The sequence below is a fragment of the Hyalella azteca genome, unplaced genomic scaffold (assembly GCF_000764305.2).
Source record: "Hyalella azteca isolate HAZT.00-mixed unplaced genomic scaffold, Hazt_2.0.2 contig13241, whole genome shotgun sequence".
NCBI classification, from domain to species: domain Eukaryota; kingdom Metazoa; phylum Arthropoda; class Malacostraca; order Amphipoda; family Hyalellidae; genus Hyalella; species Hyalella azteca.
In genome coordinates, this window is record NW_025943170.1 from 169,793 (window position 1) to 189,415 (window position 19,623).

Below are 19,623 nucleotides of genomic sequence, written 5' to 3' on the forward strand. Positions count from 1 at the left end.
GCGGTAAGATGCGTGAAGTGTGTGAGCGGCGGCAAGATGCGTGGTGTGTGAGAAAGGCGGTTAGATGCGTGGTGTGTGTGAGAGGTGGTAAGATGCGTGATGTGTGTGAGAGGCGGTATGATGCGCGGTGTGTGAGAGTCGGTATGATATGCGGAGTGTGTGAGAGGCGGTAAGAAGATGCGTGGTGTGTGAGAAAGGTGGTAAGATGCGCGGTGTGTGACAAAGGCGTTAAGATGCGCGGTGTGTGAGAAAGGCGATGTGTGAGAACTGCGGTAAGATACGCGGTGTGTGAGAAAGGCGGTAAGATGCGCGGTGTGTGTGAGAAAGGCGGTAAGATGCGCGGTGTGTGTGAAAGGTGGTGAGATGTACGTTAAGTGATGCTGTACGCTGTAAGATGCGGGGAGTGTTAGAAATAGTGTAAGACGACTGTCGGTGGTGAGTATTGACAAAAGATGAGAAAGATGCATGATAAAGAAAAATGCAAGATTATCAAGCACCCACGAAGCAATAAGAGGCGAATATAGATTCGATAAGTAGGAGGGTTAAAAATGCGGCTGAATGTGAGATGTGCGCGTACAGTTGCGCAGGCATCGAGAATGCAAAACTAAACGAGGGTGTGAGGTATGAGAAGGAACAATATTGTGCAAGTGAGAAAATATTAACGAACCAATATGGTTTGATTTGAAAGATACATTTTCACATTGCACTTATGTACCTCAAGAAGCGTAGCAGGTTCCGCAATCAACTAGATGGTTAATGAAAATCTAACGACTAATGAACATTTTATTTGGTAATTGCCGCTGAATAACTAATTTTCCAAGTTTAACATGGCTTTTATTTTTATATTAGCACAACGACTCCAGCACATTTCTCTAATTTCTACATGACCAGTACAAATTTTAACTCCTTATCCTATGATTTTCTATTGCTGCTTGTGACTTATAAAACTTAGCAACCACAGTTTTGTACATCGAGTCAGTCTAAAATACTTTGTCTCGTCATTTACAAACTGGAATGCAATTTGTATTCTGACGTAAACCACACAAAGGAAGCAACTCCGACTCACGAGTTAGACATTAGTTCTGAGATATTTCCTACGCTACGTACTAGGCTGTTGCCACACATACATCTTATCTTCTGCCGTCCGTTCGTAACTGTTAAAGAAAATTCCAAAAATACCACGAGTCGCATCCCTGAATAAGACGATTGTTGCACACATAACTTTATACAGCTGGGCGCTTCTCGCGATTCTCTAAAGAAATAATATTGCAACTACGGAATGTTTGGAAGCCAAACTCATCACTATGAACTACACATCAGTAAATAACCGGAATGGAAATTGAGCAAGAAATGAAACTACTTAACGTTAACCTACAGTAAAAATAACTGTAAATAAATGTAAAAATTCTACAAGATATTTGAAAACATCAAACAAATACATGCGTAACAACAAGTGTTCTTTTCCATGAAAAAATCTGAAAAAGAAATTAAGTATGAAAAAACATTGACTAAATAAACCTATTATAGTTTCCAATATCTCAGCTACGAGTAACATAGCTTTGAAGTTATGAAAAGATTAGTAGCTAGTATACATTGCACTATGTAGAATAAATAATAACCGTGAAATGTAATTTTCACTGTATCAAAAAAATTGTTTTCAATACATAGATAGTTATGGCAAACAGTGGTCAAAAATGAATAACCTTGAATCTATTACAAACATTAAAAAAATCATAATTACGACAATCAACACTCATCATGGTTGTTGTAAAAAGACAGAGAGAATCTTCCGGGCATTTCATAGATTGTTACAAGTTGTCCCGTTTGATTGTCGAGGGAAACGGCGGTTTTAATTTGCTATCGTTCAGAAGAAATCATAATAAACCTCGACGCGAAAATCAGTTGACTCAATAAAAAATTTTTATTCGCAAATGAATTCATATGACCAATTAAAATTATGGACCTGTACGGAATGAAAAACGTTTCCATTGATAAATGGAACTAATAAACAAAGAATCTTCGTCGATTATTTTCCTCTTAGGTGCGTAAATGAGCGTGCGTGAATGTTAGTGGTCTTTAAATTATGTCCAACGGTTCAAGGATTAGATTAAATTCACTTGGCCTCAAAAAGTAATGTTCAAATTTTACTTTTCATTAGCTAAGAATTTTGTACTGCGTGTTATTGCATTAGCGAACAGAACATCGTATACGTAAAGAACTCGAATAGGATAAAAATGTTATGCAATTCAACAAACATTTTAAAAAGCTTACGGCGCAACTCACAAGCAATGGATTGACGTTAATTAGGTTCATTATTGGCCAAACGTAGTTAGCCCGCATCGAGGTGTAGCTCATGTGGCAGCAGCTTTAACAACTTTTATGCGCATAAATTCAATCATTCGTTAACTTCACGGCGTTTTCGCTCTCCCCGGTCGCTGTCTTAGTCTACGAAACTGTTGTACCGTCTCCAAAAACGAGACGCGCCATTGAAATTGTTGTAAAGAGGATATCGAGGTGCTCGCGCGAAAAGAACAAATGATAGCATTTCTCAAATCTCCAAGATTTTTAGCAGCCAACAAATGTTTATTCAAATGTTAGCATTGATTGAGAAATTCGGGACGGTATATTATTCATTCCATCGAGAAATACATATACCATTCATAATTTGATTTGATGAAAAAGAAACCTCACTAGAGGAAAATGGAGAACATCGTCTATCGGCAATTTTCGGCATATATAAAATAAAATATCAATTACTGATATTTTGGCTAGACACTAATACAAGAAGTTCCTCCATCACGAAATAATGGTAAAATCACGCGATGGTAAAATTTTTCGAGAAAAAGTATCCCTAATAAATCTAGAATAAACGAATGTGTATGCATTCAAATACTGTGATATCTAATGCACTTCAAATCCAACACGTGTCCATGTATATGGTGATGGCCAGCCGAACGAGACAAGTTTGGAACTAGATACTGCAATACAACTATCGGCTGGAGCAGCACTATACACAGCGCCTTAGAAGTCAGTGAGAGACTAGCATCAATTGCTGGGCACGTTTCTGAGCTAATTAATGAATAGAAACCACATCTGAGACTATTTTAAGAGACTATGCTTTCATACAAAGTGTTCGTCAATTTTCAATGGAAGTTGGATATATAAGAACATTCGAAATGTTGAACATATTTGGCTCATTCTATCATGCTTGTGGAAGAGCTACTTGAAACGCCATGTTGAGATTTTACATGAAAATAGAATTCTGCAATGAAAATTCCATCACAATCAGACAATGTTCTGTATAGATAGAAATTAGAGGAACACTTTCACCAAGCTCCAATGACACATCAGATGTCAGTACCTTTAACACAAATTAATGGTAAATCTACAATCCATTTCCGACAGGTTTTTACTAATAGTAAGCATACCACACGACTATAACAACCGACACTTAAATATAGAAACGCACAAGTTCTAACATATTCTCCATCATTAGGATTGATATAATTTCACTGGCACCAAATTATAAAAGAAAAACATCGGAGAAGAAATTTCGTCACTATTTCTGACAATCGACCAAACATGAGCCAATGTCTAACCATTACCATTACTTGTTACTACTACCATTACTTGTTTAATGGTAATCGCTTAGTTTTTTTCCCGCAAGTAAAGCAGTAACCAAAAATAAAAATAAAACATCGCAGTAATACATTAATACCGTGCCTATAGTAAACTAGATAACTCGTTGAGTTTGGTTGGAGAGAAAACAATAAGATTGAATTGAAGTAACACTTTGTTAACCGCGCAACGGCTTACATGACACATGAGAATCTCGATCAGGAGTATTTAAGCCTATCTATGCTCAACCTTACCGATAATATGTACAATTCACCCTGTACTTTATCAAAATTCAATATTTTTTGGTAAAAAATATTTTGATGACCAGGACCAATCAGATCCAAGAGCAGTGTCTTATTTTCATTAGGAATTCGCAAACAAATCTAGATATGCTCATTGGACTTGATTGAGATGAAACGATTGCAAAAATTTCTACGTTTTTAGATTTTCAAGACTTAAACTGTGCAAGGTAAATTTTTTATTGACGTCATCAGTAAATTAACGTTTCTTTACAATAGGTACGGCGACCTGCATAGCGGTTCATTCATGTGATTGTTATAGCTTCGTCTGGTCATCGCGTACATCGAAAACTGGGGTCTCACCTCGGCCGCTGGAGCCGCCTCCAGACTCAGCCGAAGGCGAGTGGACTGAAGAATTCGGGGTGGTATTCGGTGGACTTGGAACATGTGTGATCCCGTTTTCGCTAGAAACTATATCGGGACAAATGACTGTTGAATTTTCATCTTCAGGGATTTGATCAGTGTTTGAGTCAGTACTCGTGTCCTTTGTGATAGGCAAAACGCGGGAGTTTTGGTCGTGGTTATTACTAGCATCAAGGGTCCCGGAATATTTAGAAAGAACGGAATGTCTGGAATCGGGATCGGAATGCTCTGCAGCGTCTGTAACATCACTGCCCTGAGATATTGCCCCAGGGTCTGATCGAACAGAACCGCCGTAGACGGACGCAGAAGCCGAATGAGCATCTATACTCATTATCTGCTGGTTCTGGAAGGGAGGCGAATGTGGCGGAGATACCCAGCCATAATAATCTGGTACGTAACGCCTGCCTTTCTTGAGAGGTCGAGGACCGTACGAGGCGTGATTGCATCGCCTTGGTCTGGCATAATTGCTGGTTACCGAAGAAGCAGAAGATTCCACGCCGCAATTGCCACATTGGTACAACCTCTGACATTCGGGAATTGAGGCGAAGGCTTGCGCGAGCCCCTCGATGCTCTGGTAGGTGCAAGAGGAGTATGGCGACCCGCCGCCCTCCACGCTGGCAGCTCGCGACATCGCGGGAGTGACGACTTGAGTCGACGAATAGCACGCGTACGGTAACTGCGGAAATCGAAGAATGGAATTCACATGTTAGTCATTCATAATTAGGGCATGAATAAATTTGATTGCTGCATTTGAATTTTCTTCGAGAAACTTTGTTCAGTAAAGACTTTCAGGAAGGTAAAAAACAGTGATAAATATTACATTCTAAATGATTAAAAGTAGAATAAAATCGTTGTCTGAACAACACAAACATAGATAAAGCGATTATTTCAGGTGAACTTACGGAAAAAAATATACTTAAAGAAAAAGAAACGCTAAGACTAATTTTAACAATAATCATACACTACGACCGTCAAGTAAGATAACAAAATCTACACAATGATAATGACCTCGTCCATTGTTTTGGTTCTGTTGAAGGAATTCACTCTGGCAGAGTAGCCGTTGAGGGGCGGGGGGTGGTCCGGCGGTGGAGGTGCCACCATGTCGCGTAAATTCAACGCTATACCCTGAACAGTCACAGGAAAATACATATTCTGTTACAAAATGTCAAACTGGCATATATTAAATTCCCAAGTTCCAAAGAACATGACTCAATTTGTAATTGTCAGTCACTCCAAATAATACAAAATTGTATACATGTTCATTGATATAAAATATCAAACAACAAAGGTAGAGTAATTATTTATGAATCAAGGGTGACAAGTAAAGCCCTTGGAACTTCGAATCAAGGCGACACAAAGTTCCGGACACCATAACTAACACTGCTGCCCAAAACCCATTTCTGATAGGGACGAATTTCAACTTTCAGTTGATAATATACCGAGACGAGTCGTCCACGACAAGAAAAGCAACATAAACAGGTAAACCCAAATTCAAAATTCGATTAAAAAATTTAAGAACATTTTTGAAAACCTATGGTCACTGTTTTTAATTTCGAATATTTTACTAAGCAAAATGATTAGCTAAATCCTTTCCTGTAAATGAGAACTAATTTGAAGGTCACAGAAAATCGGCCCATACTCTCCAACGCGGCAGGCTCATAATTTGCGTTTACAGGGAGCCAGTTGTTCAAGTCACTTTATCTGACTAGTTCTAACTGACAATAATTATCGGGCTAGTGGCCTCGCGTAGAGAGATACATGCTGCTTTAGTGGCTTTTAGCGCATGGCGGCCAGTAACTGGTACCGTGATAAACCTACGGCTGCCTTATTGGCTTGAGAATGAAGACAGTTCGTATATTCATTTTGAGTAACTGTTCCCTTATGCAAGTTTATTACCTGCAAAATCTCATAATTTTTCCCTCGTCATATTTTGATATCGAATCCATCATAGATAATTTAAAATCGCTTATTTGTCTAGAACTAATATTAGTTGTAGTTTGTTACTATTAATAAAATACAAACACTCATGATGGTTTGCTGACGGTAACTATCATTGCCTTCCATTAAACACAAATAGCATTGACGACGGGTAATGCATCGGAAACCAAATAGTTCAACATTGCAAAGAAATTATGGCAAGATGGGTTTTTTAGTTTTAACGTCTACTTTCATAAATCAGCTAGGAATTATTGCTTTTAGGTACTTTTGTGAATTCACTAATGAATGACTGAAATTTTCATTTAACCGATCTATCTGCTACCTATCGAGACACACACTGACAACCACACCAAAAAAGACTGATAGATGACCTAGAGTAAAAGGGTTATTATTACGCCATTATTATGAGTGTTTCAAACATGGTCCCTAATAAGAGAAGGAAAATATTCTGGTAGTCATGCATTGCCAAGTCTTCATTTACACGTCACGTCTCGTAACGTTTAAGAATATTTGGGACACATGTTTTTAAATGTCTGACAGAATTACTGTGCTGTTATACAATTTTTTTGGACAATTTTATAATCTCCGTCTAGCTATTTTTCTGAGACATATCTCGTCTCGTACCATTGTCCCGATTCATTTCGAGATAACTAGTCCGAGATGTCGCACGAGTGATATTTCCATTAATTTTATAATTGATAGTACAGACTTTATTTCGAGTCCTGCTTAGCTCCTTAAAGAAAAACAATATATTGCATATAATGTATCCTATCATTTAATTAATAAATCAAACAAAAAAAGGTATCTAAATCTATTCACGAATCACATTACACTAAATAAATAATAATTTATTCTCAAAATTGAGAATGCTCCCCGATCTCCTTCCTCATCAACACTTTCCTCCGTGGTCAGACTTCCAGTACAGCTTCTTCGACGTGCTTGATGCAGTAGCGCTGCAGGACGATTCCTCAGAGTCGCTCTATGTACAAATGCTTGCAGTTGTAATGCACTTACAGTAGTCCGTTGAGCCTTGGCTTGCGGTAGTTGAACTAAATTTCTAATTGCTCTTTTCTGAATTATCAATGGTTGTGCCTGAGCTTTGTTGGCTAATTGATGCCGAACTCGGGGTTTTAGTCTGATCGCTGGAAGAAGCGATGGAATCTGTGTCACGAGTCTTGCTCTTGCTCGATGAATTATTTGATGCTGAAGTGGTTCCAGAAAGCGAGGTCAATATCGAAGCAGTTCTTTAAGACGAACCATTTTCCGTCGTCAATCGAGTCGATTTATCTGACTTGTCCCTGCAGGCCCCTTTTCTGCTGGAGCCTGAAGACTTTTGGATCTTTGATAAGCTTGCTGTCCGTTCTACCGAACTCTTCATGTTATCCGTTTCGAAAAGTTCGTCGTCAGTCAGTTGAGAGCTTCGATTATTTGTCTGTTGTGATTCATACTTGGCCCCTCTGCTGTTGGATGCTGAACTCATTTTGTTTGATTTGCCACAAGAGTCTGCAATGACTTAACATTGAGGATCTGATGAAACGGCATTTTTCCAACTTGGTTTATACTTTGAGGAGGCTCCCGAGTTTGATTTACTTCCCCGATTATCAGTAGATTTGCAAAATTTTGAAGTGCCGTTGTCTTCTGACCGTGCCAATTTGCATTAGCTCACCGAATTTGCTCTGGAATTATTTCTTGATAAGCAACTGCAATTTCTTTTTGAAAGAGCGCAGGTCGAGCTTTCTGAATTTTTCTTACTTCCCTGCGAGCTTGCGCACGTCTTTTCATATTTGACTGAGCGAAATTTCGAGATTGGCTTCTATGAGCAACGAAGCGTGGCACAAACTGAAACAGCCTCACTAGAGGCTGAGCAACCTTCTGCTTCATTTTCAGTTGAATTAATGCACTCCATACTTCGAATCTTGCAGCTGCTCTTTGGCAATTACGTCTCTGATTCATATTTTCCAGAGGTAGTACTGCAAGAGTTACAATCCCGACTTTTGTTGCAATCACTGGTAATGTCTGTGATTTAGTTCATTTTAAATGCTGCGTACTTGGTTGCTCCAATACAGCCACAGAATGGGTCTTTGATCACATTATCACTACATTTCAGAGCTGCTTTTTCACATTTATCAAACTTGCACTTCAACCTACTGAAAGCTCTGGCGATTGTCTCTTTGATCACCTTCCTTCGCCTTCCCCTAAATGGATCATCGCATCCATCATCAGAAGAACTGGAGCTGGAACATGACGAAGAAGAGGTACTTTCTTGGCAAGGATATTTTGTTTGGCAGCAAGTCTGCTTGCTGCACTCGTTGCAGTCTTCCGTATTGCTTGTGTTGCTGGTCTTCATTGAAGTTTCTTCACAATAGGCGGTTACACGCCTCCGATTCCTCTGGGCACCTCTCAAGTTTCGAATAACTTAGTTTGTTGGTTTTCGGCCCAATGTTTCGAATTTGATCTTCAATTAGCAGGAAGTTGGCTTTGGAATTTTCAAGTTGCTGGAAGTCGAGAAGTATAGTCCATGGTATTGTTGATACCGAGACTATAGAAGTCATATTTGGAATATTTCTTTAAATTTTGTAATTAATACTTTTGAGAGACACATCTCTGCGGATGCATAATGCTTGCTTTGCAAAATATTGAAGTAGAATATTTCGTTCGTTCGTTTTGCCATGCATTTCCCAATTTATCAATCGCTATTTTTCATGCTTGAATGTTGATAGAAAATTTTTGTCCGAGTTCAGTTTTCCCGGGTCCAAAAATGTGAATGCCAGATATCGTCAATACATTCAATTGAGCAGGTTTAGTACCTCAATTTGTTTATTGGCAAACACAAAAAGCAGCGACAATGCAGGCTCGAGTTGTTCAAAATCTACTTTCGAGGGACGCTAACTTTTTCTTCAGTAAAATAAATGGCAGTTTATCATGGCATCAAAGATATTGACCTTGATATGGTTACGAAGGAGATTTTTTTCATGTTGTCAATTCCGTGAAGATCCTGTAAACCGGTGCAAAAAGTATAATTATATATTTACCTTGGTAACGGTCTAGATGCATAAGAACGAATTCAGTCTGATATCCATAATCATTATCTGCAATACCAGCGACCGGACTCGACCATTTAATTTGCAACACTAAACAAGTAAACGCTCAGTGGCCGCTTTATTTATTATTAAGACAATAATAATCGTACAATAATATTACTTTCGCAAATTTTGGGAAATTCTGTAAGTCTCATTCGGTCAAGATGTAGCACAATTCGACATAGAACTCTCGTATGGCAAGATCTTCAAGAATGTAGCGTCTTGGCTCGTCATTTCTCTCAGTAACATCTCCTGTAGTGAAAGTCTCTATTGTCCGTGCTAAATTAAGGTCGCTTGGCGAGTCTGACCATCATCTAATAAAAACAACATACTATGCTAATGTACCATGTTAATTAAGAACGTGATATTTTTCCCGTGACATAAATAACCATTTGTCTTGTTGTCAACGCATACTGAGATAGACTAGGGGTTGCTTTTCAATATCGTGTTACAATTTTATCAGTAATAGTAAATGATGGCTTGTTGAAGTAATAATTGTAATTTCAGTACAGTTCATAAGTTACATGCAACAAAGGAACCTGCCTTTTTAGCAGGATCAAGTTTAATCTCAATTCTGCGTTATCTGCGAGATCGTTTGTTATTGTTTATTCGAATTGAACAGCCTTATAGTTCCACTATTTACTGAGCAGTTGAAGGTCTCGGGAGGGAGAGTTAATTTTTGGAGGGTCTTGATTCCGGCGTAAAATACCTGTGAGAATCGTTGAATGGCTTCCATGTGCTATTCCAATGAGTACGATATACAATTTATGTTCGTCGTAGACACTTAGTTTGGGACTTTTTATTTGTTTTATAGTTGAGACAATAAGATATCTACGAAACAGAAAATGTAAAATTTACCCTAATTCACATCTTCAGAACGTTTACACACATTTTACTTTAAATGTTTACACATTTTTACAATGAAATTGTTAATGCCATTCTCTTTTATAAGAGCAAATTAAAAGGGCCACAGAAATCCCACGACACTCTCGTAAGCGGCCGTCAGTTCGGGTGTGTTTGCTAAGTTCTACTTGCGGCAGCCACTTGTAGTCTAGCTAGTACTAGCCGCAACTTGGGCACCTTTAAAATTTCCTGACAATAACAACAATAGCAAAATATAACATACTATGTAACCCCTAATATGCAACAGAAAATTTTTTTTTCGATATTTTCGAAAAACCTTTTGTCAGTGTTCAATATTTCAATATTCAATTTCTCGACTAGAAGGGTTCTGGTAACTTCAGGGGCTGCTAGTGAGTGGCGGCCAGTAGCTGGCCTAATAAACGAACGGCCGCTTAAATGTTTGAGAAAGATGACAGTCATTTTATCTGGACAATTCTCGTCTCGGTTCATTCTCGGTTCATCCAAAACGCACGAATGCCTCTTAACCCCTTAGTGGAAGGTTTCCATTACACTGTTCCTTAGTTGGAGGTTTCCTTACAGTAGGTTTCAGTTGAAGCCATCTGTAGGTGATAAATTTGCGTTGTCACACTTAGTGTATAGAGTTTCTGATACCTGTTTGAGCAGGTGCGGCTGAGACGTGAAGGTGTTGACACTGTAAGGCGACGGGGCACTAATTCGAGAGTTGCCATGTCCAGGGAGTTTTTGGTCCACAGGAGCGTAGCCGATGGACGCGGGGTAGCCGACGAGGCGGCCAGTCGAGTATGTCGATGTCACGGCCGGCGCCCGGAACTGTGAGCCTGGCTGGCCAGGATACGCCGAGGAGACGAACGTTAGGTTCATGTGTGTCTGGGACGAAGGCAGCCCCAGCATGGAAGGTTCGATGAAGTATGGACCACTGCTGCTCGACATGAGCTTACCTGAGAGAAGAAATGTTTCATGCAATACATAGATGGTAGGTTTCCAGTATAAAGTAATTGCACTACAGCGTCATTTGTTCGCGATTTTTATATAATATTGAAACTACAATAATTGTACGCTATAGGGTCATCCGTAATTAGCCATCCAAACATCATTTGATCAATGTTCTCAACAGTTATTCAGCCTAAATAACCTGTCTCTAGGAATGTAAGACCAACTGTTGAATCACATTTAGGGGGAAAGTTTATCTGGATCTTTCATCGTTCAAAATGAATCGTTCGATATTATTGGTAGATAGTCAACAATCAAAACAGAGTACTTTTTGATATATTTAATGCGAATCATGCTGCGAATTGAGAGAATGCTGCGTTTGAACCTCACAGGAAGCTGAATTGTTCGCAGTTACATTTATCCTAAAAATTTGAAAGCAAAGAAAAGTCCACAAAAATTCATATCTATATAGAAAACGTTTCGGAGTCCAGCTCCATCGTCAGTTCGTAGAATCTAGAACATACATAGAAAGTCACAAGTTAATACAATTGAAAGCTAGATTCTACGAACTGACGATGGAGCTGGACTCCGAAACGTTTTCTATATAGATATGAATTTTTGTGGACTTTTCTTTGCTTTCAAATTTTTAGTCAACTTGCGATTTAAGCAAATAAGTGACATTAATACATTTATCCTTGTCAGCTCATTGAATCAAAAATAAAATCTCACTATAGGCTGAAAGAAAGAATTTTCCGTCACCGAACGATACGGTTCGGCTAATCAGTCTAAGAACCGTATTATTGTCGGAACTCATAGTTTGCGCTGAAAAATGTACCGTTAATTTTTATTGAATAAATACTCGATCATGCATTCAAATTACCGGAATTTCGAAAGAAATCGGTCATTTCAGCGAAATATTTATATTCCTTCATGCTAATTGTTTCTGGAATGAGTTTTGATGTAGGACAGCTTCATTCAGCAATGTCTCTGAGAAGTGAATCGCTGGTCCTGGATTGTCGTTGCCAGCACAGAATAAAAGCGTCAGCCGCGTGGTACATTTGCGGGCGCAACTCGCGAAAAACTTTCTGCTGATTTAAATTAACCAAACAGCCCTCGCGGTGAACTGGAGGTGGGTAAAACTTTCTCGCAATTGTCCAAAAGTTTGGACAAACTCTTCCTCAGCGGAGGTTTGCCCAAAGTTATGAATTAAATAAGGCGAGTTTTCCTCCAGCACGACATTTTCTTGTTGGACCATGAAAACGATACGCTGCCGGCAGCAAGGGACCACAGGCAAGGGAAATGAGCCAATGTAGGAAAATTTCTACTATAAACTCTTATCAACATTTAAATTATATGCGAGATTAAGTTTTCGCCAGCGATGTTGTTGTAAAAGGTTAGATCTATTTTGAAAGGTTCTCTGAATGACCATCTGAAGAAAGTTAAGACGTGCTTGTTAAGGTAAGCCGTGCTTGAAAGTTAAGATTTCTGTTAATTACCAGTATGTTTGTCAATTTATATTTTTCTCTAATTAATTTCTTTTGACATTCTTGAGACAGAAATTCAGTTAGGTTATTATCACCATTTCCTTGCTAGCGGTGAAAGGTTTTACGTTTTTAACCTGTTAAATTAATATCCTTCTTTGCACACAAAATTCCGAGCAGCGTCGATTCAACCCTCAAGTATTTTATATAATAAAAGTGTAACATGTCAATAATGACTTTATTAAAACAGCGAAGACTGAGCGAACACATTAAAGGAAACACTAACTATTCATAGATGGTTTTAAATAAAGGGAAATTTTGACTCTTCCTAACTAAGACCCCAGACATAGGACTCACCAGCGCATTCAGAAGAAGGATGTCCATCCTGGACGCGCTGGACGCTGCCCCGCATGACGGGCGCCGCCTGAGGCAACGAGAGAAACTGTGAGACGCTCGCCTGCTGTACAGGGAGCGGGACACAGGCGATTGAAGTGAGCAGTTGTGAGCGCAGGCATGAGCATCCGGGATGTTACGAGGGTGATGGTGAGGGTGATGCAGCGGGGGTGATGGTGAGGGTGATGCAGCAGGGGTGATGGCGAGGGTGATGTAACGAGGGTGATGGTGAAGGTGATGCAGCGGGGGTGATGGTGAGGGTGATGGTGAATGTGATGCAGCGGGAGTGATGGTGAGAGTATTGCAGCAGGGTGATGACGCGGCGATGTAGCGAAGATGATGATGTTGTAATGCAGCGGAATTGATGGTGTGGTGAAGCAGCGGAAGTGATATCACGCAGTAATGAGGTCAGGCATCATTAATGATGCCGCATGATGATGAAGCGCCATGATGATGTCGAGGATGACGTGAGCAGCACATGAAGGCGACAAAAATGTGGCGTCAAAGTTAGGAAAAAAATTCATTTTAGGTCTCTGTATAATTACGTGATTAATTTTTATAAAATCAAGCACCAAATTACTCGATTAAAGCTAATACATCTAAAATACAAACAAATAAACATATTTTGATATCAGAGACATTCTTAAACCAAATTTCCTGAAACTTATCACACAATAGAAATGTTAGTAATGAATTATCTTTTGACTGAAAGCGATTAACTCAGTACCTTAAAATCTTAGCGCCTCAATGTCATAGATGCTATGGGGCAGTTGCTGCAGCTTAAAAAAATGCAGATAAAAAGTTGCTGCAGCTTTATGAACCTCGAAAAAATAAGCAAAGCCTTGTTGTCAAAAAATTTTCTCAGAGCAAGTAACAGGATAAATTAATAATTATTACTTAAAAGCTCAAATTTCTGAACGTTCTAACACTTGACTTTCCTAAATGAGAACACAAATATTTGAATAACAAAACTAGCTGTGCCATCAATTTCAGCTCAGTTGTTGATAGTACAGCCAAATCCGTAATTAAAACCCCATCAAGATCAACTCCAGTCAACTCTTCTTACAGTGACCCTAGTTAAATACTGGCGACCATCGGTACCAATATTTTCAGCTTTGCGAGCGGCTGTTCCTCGTTTGCAAAAAATAGTATTTTTTATATAAGAGGGACTTGAAGCTTCTGTTAAGCGACAAATCCTTAGAAACGGACATCATTAAAAACGAAGCCAAGTGTATGTACTGCATAACTTCACTTCTCACCTTCGAGCGAGAGCTCTTACAGGAGCTCAGAATAGAAGCAGAAGCGTACGCCTCCGCTCCGGAGCTCGAACTTTTCTCCAACAGGTCACCGGTAGACGAAGATCCGTTTACGCCCCTACCATCAAATATGTGCCATTTATATGGAACAATAGTATAGTGACATTTATTACAAGAACAAATTATTTCATCAGGCCCGGCATTAAGGTGCCGTAGGATTTACCTTTTAGCCCAGTGTATTAAAATAAAGAAAAGAATGAATGTAAAACCTTTGGAGTAAAGAATGTATAATAAAGTCTACTCGACTTGCGATGAAACAGAAATGAAACACTAAACATAAATTGTTGAGTATATATTGGTTGATGGTACCGGAATTCCCTGGCGGTATGTAAGTTATAACTAAAAGAATATCTTCAAAAACTCTGCAGTTTGAGGCAAAGACAATCATTGTAATTACATTCGCGAAAGAGAAATATATGAGAAGTACAAGAAAAAGGTGCAGTAGCCAAAACAAGGAACCATCAATTATAGGGGCCTCCCGGAACGATAAATGCATACATCTTTGATCACATTAACGTCACATGGAAGATGATCAATGATGAATAGTTTATTCACCTGCGAGCGTGGCCAAATGTTCCGAGATTATCAATCTCCGCATATTCGGGCGACAGGCTTGCCAATAATGCATCCTCAGCCGAGCCAGGATCTACGGGAGACGGAAGCAAGTTTGTGCTAAAGGGAGATTTGCAGGTCGGACTGCGTAACTGAAGGAAAGTTTTAGAGCCCTCCAATGATTTCCGGTTGCCGCTATCACCAGAATCTTCGTCTGAGAGTTTCCAGTTCGATGAGTCTGGCCATAAGTTCTCACCTCCGTAGAAATTTGCCAAGTTGCTCGTTTTGGTCACAGATCCTGCCCGATAAAGCAGAAAACAATAGTTTAGTGTCAAGCACGATTTCCTGCCTTCACTGACCATAGAATCAAGCATTTTGTTTTAACATTACGCATGTGCTGCCTTCCAGTCAATGTTCCAGTCAATTCTACTCCGCACAGTTATGTGAATTCATTTTTCAATATGCAAGAGCAAGAAGATTTCATTTCATTCAATAATAGAAAATAAACAGACTGAATTTTAGTTTATTATATTGCCCGAATCCTTTCAGCAACGTTAACATTGAATCAACGTGAAATTATGAAGGCCTGAGGGCCCATGTAAAGGGCCGTACATTATGTTTAAAGGTTTTGTAGTAAGAAATCCATCAAGAGAATCAACAGAAACTTGCTGAAGCTTGACCCGGACAAGGGCAATTCTGTGTTGGTAGCAGGAACTGTTAGTGTTGAAAATGCGGCGGAAAATGGCCTTAGGGCCGACACAAGTTGGAGCAGCAGAAGGGTTGAGTTGTCTCTAGCGCAGCTCTAGACTTGTCCTAAATTATGCTAATGACCTGGCCTTTTCCTGTCCTCAGGCTACGCTTGAATATATTTCGATCGCATGAGATCACAACATAATTGAATACAATTACTTCGAGGCACAGCGTGCACAAGTTTACTTAGCCGACATCAAAGGTTCCTCCGGTATTACGAATTGGAGAATAATAAGAAAAAGTAAACAGAGAAAGAGAACAATAATATGATACACTAAAAAGGGAATAGTTACAAATAAGACCGATTGCGACATAATGAAACCCAGCATCCTTTGCATTAAGTCATTATCATAATGGTCGTCATAAATAGTTGGAAACGTGAAAAATGTCTTGTTCAATGACATTTTCTTTCAACGTAAAATCGTAAAATTTTTTTGATGTGGAAAGGAAGTTTGTTCAGCAACATAGATTTGTATTTTATGAAGAATGTTTTCAGCTATTGACAGGAAATAGCCGTTCCCGTTATTTCAAACGATACATTTTGCAGTATATTATATTATATTATTTAACATATAGACAATGTTGTACAGTAAGCACTGGAAGTCAGTTCATCGAAACACTCCACAGTGCCTTATACGAGTGAAGAAATGAACCATGCTGACAATGACGTTGACTATTATATTGTTACTGGCTTGGTGAACGTCGCGAGGTTGCCTCGACGCTCCCACCAACAAGAGCTGCTATACCTCAAATTTACGCTCTTCCAATTTGCTAGCTAACGTCGTAAACTTGTCTTAACTAACTATTCGAAGATATTCAAATATTTTGAAGCGATATTGCAATGTTACTCTTACAGCTGCTGCATTATTGTCAATATGGGTTATACTCGTGATGTTGGATTATACAATGTTAACATCAGAACATGACTCCATGATTGAATGTGATTTTCGATCAGGTTGGATTTTATTGTCTTCATAAACTACACTTCAGTAAACCCTGTACATTATTTCCGCTCTCAATGTTAGACATAAAAGAATTGATTTATGAATGATTGATTGCGAAACAGATTAGAATATGCGGATCTGCCACAACAATGCTTATAATTCTCAAGTGAGACGAATCTGTAGTGCGGAAAACTGAGACTTTGTCAAAAATGAACTGGATAAATTTATGCATGTAGCTAAGTAGAGCACGTAACATATTTGTGAAAAGGCTGCCTTGTTTAAAAAAATAGCAACCCGTTCCCAGTAGATTTAGAAGGTTTAATTTCGAAGGAAGAATTGAAATTCGGTGACAGCCTCCATACGCAGAAGTTGGAGAAGACAAAAATATTGTCTGTCTCGACCGTCTCAGGCACGACTAACTTTTATGATTGTTTCCTCATTGGGAATGCAGGAGGTGACGACTGAGGGCGGCAGATCGAAAACCTCAAAAATGTTTTTCTCGATTTGCACCGAAAATAAAAACAAAGAAATAAAAAAACGGTCACTTTTCTGCCAAAATTTAGGGAAATTTCGGCTGGTGGTTGAAAAAATTGTTCATCTAATTCTAAATTACACGAGAGTTAGGATCTTGTAAAATTTGTTATTTCAATTCCTCGATAATAACAAAATAAAGCAACGGCAGTAAATTCTGGCAATGAAATAAATTTCTTTCATGAATAAATGGAATGCGTCGACTCGATGGAATATTTGTTCGACAAATGTACATTCGAATCAATACGAAATATGTAGACGAATAAAAAAAGTCCATGAATGAATTTAATAGTTTCACTGGATTGCTTTCAGCATTAAATTATTAATATCTTTAATACGCAGCTAAAGCCGAATGGGATCCTTTTGAAAGTTCAGACGGCAAAGTTCGTAATTCCCGCAGCAGTTTATTCTATACGGGGCAAAGTTCGAATTACAAGTAATGGTCGTTTTCTGGGAAATGGCCTTATTCTAGAGGAAAAATTTAGGGGATTAACGAGCAGATCGTTCAGCACACAAGTAAACGGATGAAAACGGGAAGTTTTTAATTGGGAATTTTCAACACCTACAAGGGGAGAAGGCCATTAAAGCAAGCTTTCATAGAAATGAGTGGCACTTTATCCAAAACGCGACGCACTCTACTCCCTTGTATGGGTCATTTTGACCCATTTTGATCTGGCATGATCAATGCTACGTCCGCTTGTGCTACGGTATACGTAAGAAACTGTCACTATCTGGACAAAATTCCCCATACATTTTTCAGGGTGTTGGCTCGCAAAATATCGAAGTAGGAAAGACAATTTGAAATATTGCTGCGCTATTCCATTAATTGTGGTCGGTACAGAGGTTGTAAGAGCGATGTTCACTCCGGCCTGGCATGCAGTGACACCGCTGGTCCCAACTTCGCAACTGCATTAGGGAGAACAGCGCCAATCTCGCGTGACAGCGCCGGTCGTAATGACATTCACTGGATCCACACGCATGCAGATCGCTGCCACATGCACTGGAACACGACCTGACACATTAAACTTGGACACATAAGCCAACCCTTCCAAACAGTCTTTTTAACCTTTCTTCGTTAGAATTCATTGCAACAAATTAATTGCAAGATATTCAAATGAGATATAGTAAAATGTGACATCGCATCTTGAGTTAATTGTCCAGGAGCGAATTCAATGAACTGCATAGGCTGCTAGTCTTCCAGTCAACAATGAATGGGAAGGAGATAAACAACAATCTTCTTGCGCCTGAGACTAGTGTAGATTCACAAATATAATGCGAAAGAACATCTGAAAGTTATACGAAAGGATTGTTCTAACATTAGTTCTATTAAAGCGAAATGCAACCTTGAGATATGAGCAAATGTGGCCACGTAAATTCGGGAGAAAATTATGCCGGAATAATGGAACATTTCAGAACAACCTGGCTAGATAATTCTGTGAAAGTTGCAAGCAACGACTCGGTATTGCGTGCTAAATGGTTTGCATAAAAAGGATCACGAGTGCTGGAGAATTTCCCAGCGGGCAGAGGTAGCAATCTCGGGATAGGCCAGCGCGTCCAATAGCACTTAGCAGGAATATTCCATGAGACCCAAGACGGTATCACAGATCAGCGTAGGCTTTGAAAATACACGGCATCTCTAATTCAAGAGCGAGTAAGCCATTGGCTTGATAGGGGAGGCTACTGCGTCTGATGGAGGCTCTGTGAGATGCTATTGATGTTGCAAGCTGCGCTAGATGAGAGCTGCACAATGCCTCGACATTAGCGTCAAGGAATTCCAGCAATCACGGTTTCATGTTAGATAGAAAGATAACGTAAGTTGAGGGAGAAGTCTTATCAATGCTTGAAACCAATACATGAAAGGCAGATATGAAAGCCAAATTGATCAAATTATATTGAGTGTATGAGCGTGGGAACATAAGGTGAATACAGCTTCTCTATGACTCGACAAAAAAATAAATTAACTTGTGTGACAACCAAAATTCGATTAAATGGTATTGGGAGAGTAGCTTCATGAGATATGTGGAAATGAGCAAATGCACAGAAACGATAAAACATATCAAATAAAACTTACACTTGAAAACGAGAAATTACTCACATGATCCTTTTATCAATGGTTCAACTTTGCAGCTACCCAAATGAACAAGAATTTAAATAAATATGCTTGGAAAATTAACCAAAGTTTGACTCGTGGAGCTTTAAAAAACTGAAGTGAGGAAAAAGCTTGCAGAGGGACAAGTCAGAAACGCTTAGCAGTGAAATAGCCATGCAACTTATTTAATATACTTTATAACGGCTCTTCAGTTAGTGATAAGCCTTTCGCATCAATTTCTCCGCGAGCCTAATCATCACGAAGAAGTTAAATTCGATAATTAGTTCGCATTTTACTAACATTTTTATCGTGGACCAATCAATAAAACTTACTGCAAAAAATTCATGCGTAAAACATTAGGATTGTTTTTATTACAATCTCATATAAAATTCAGAATGCTTATTGGTCTGACTGCGCTTAGTGGGCACAGTGAATAAAAATGTATGAAGGCAATTAT

At 39.0% G+C, this 19,623-nt stretch overlaps 1 protein-coding gene across 3 annotated transcripts in view; it reads right to left on the minus strand.

Moving 5' to 3' along the window:
- Positions 1–770: 770 nt before the first annotated feature.
- Positions 771–19,623, minus strand: part of LOC108669702 (protein sax-3) — a 200,444-nt gene continuing 181,591 nt past the window's right edge. Inside the window, exons 12-17 of one of the 3 annotated variants that reach the window (XM_047883573.1) lie at positions 14,856–15,150; positions 14,244–14,358; positions 12,949–13,015; positions 10,814–11,118; positions 5,289–5,405; positions 771–4,956 (exon numbers count right to left, since the gene is read on the minus strand). In XM_047883573.1, the coding sequence (XP_047739529.1) occupies positions 4,174–4,956; positions 5,289–5,405; positions 10,814–11,118; positions 12,949–13,015; positions 14,244–14,358; positions 14,856–15,150 (1,682 nt within the window). In that variant the 3' untranslated portion in view covers positions 771–4,173. Of the gene's footprint in view, positions 4,957–5,288; positions 5,406–10,813; positions 11,119–12,948; positions 13,052–14,243; positions 14,359–14,855; positions 15,151–19,623 lie in introns of all 3 variants that reach the window. The other 2 variants (XM_047883572.1, XM_047883571.1) reach the window with 2 other exon arrangements.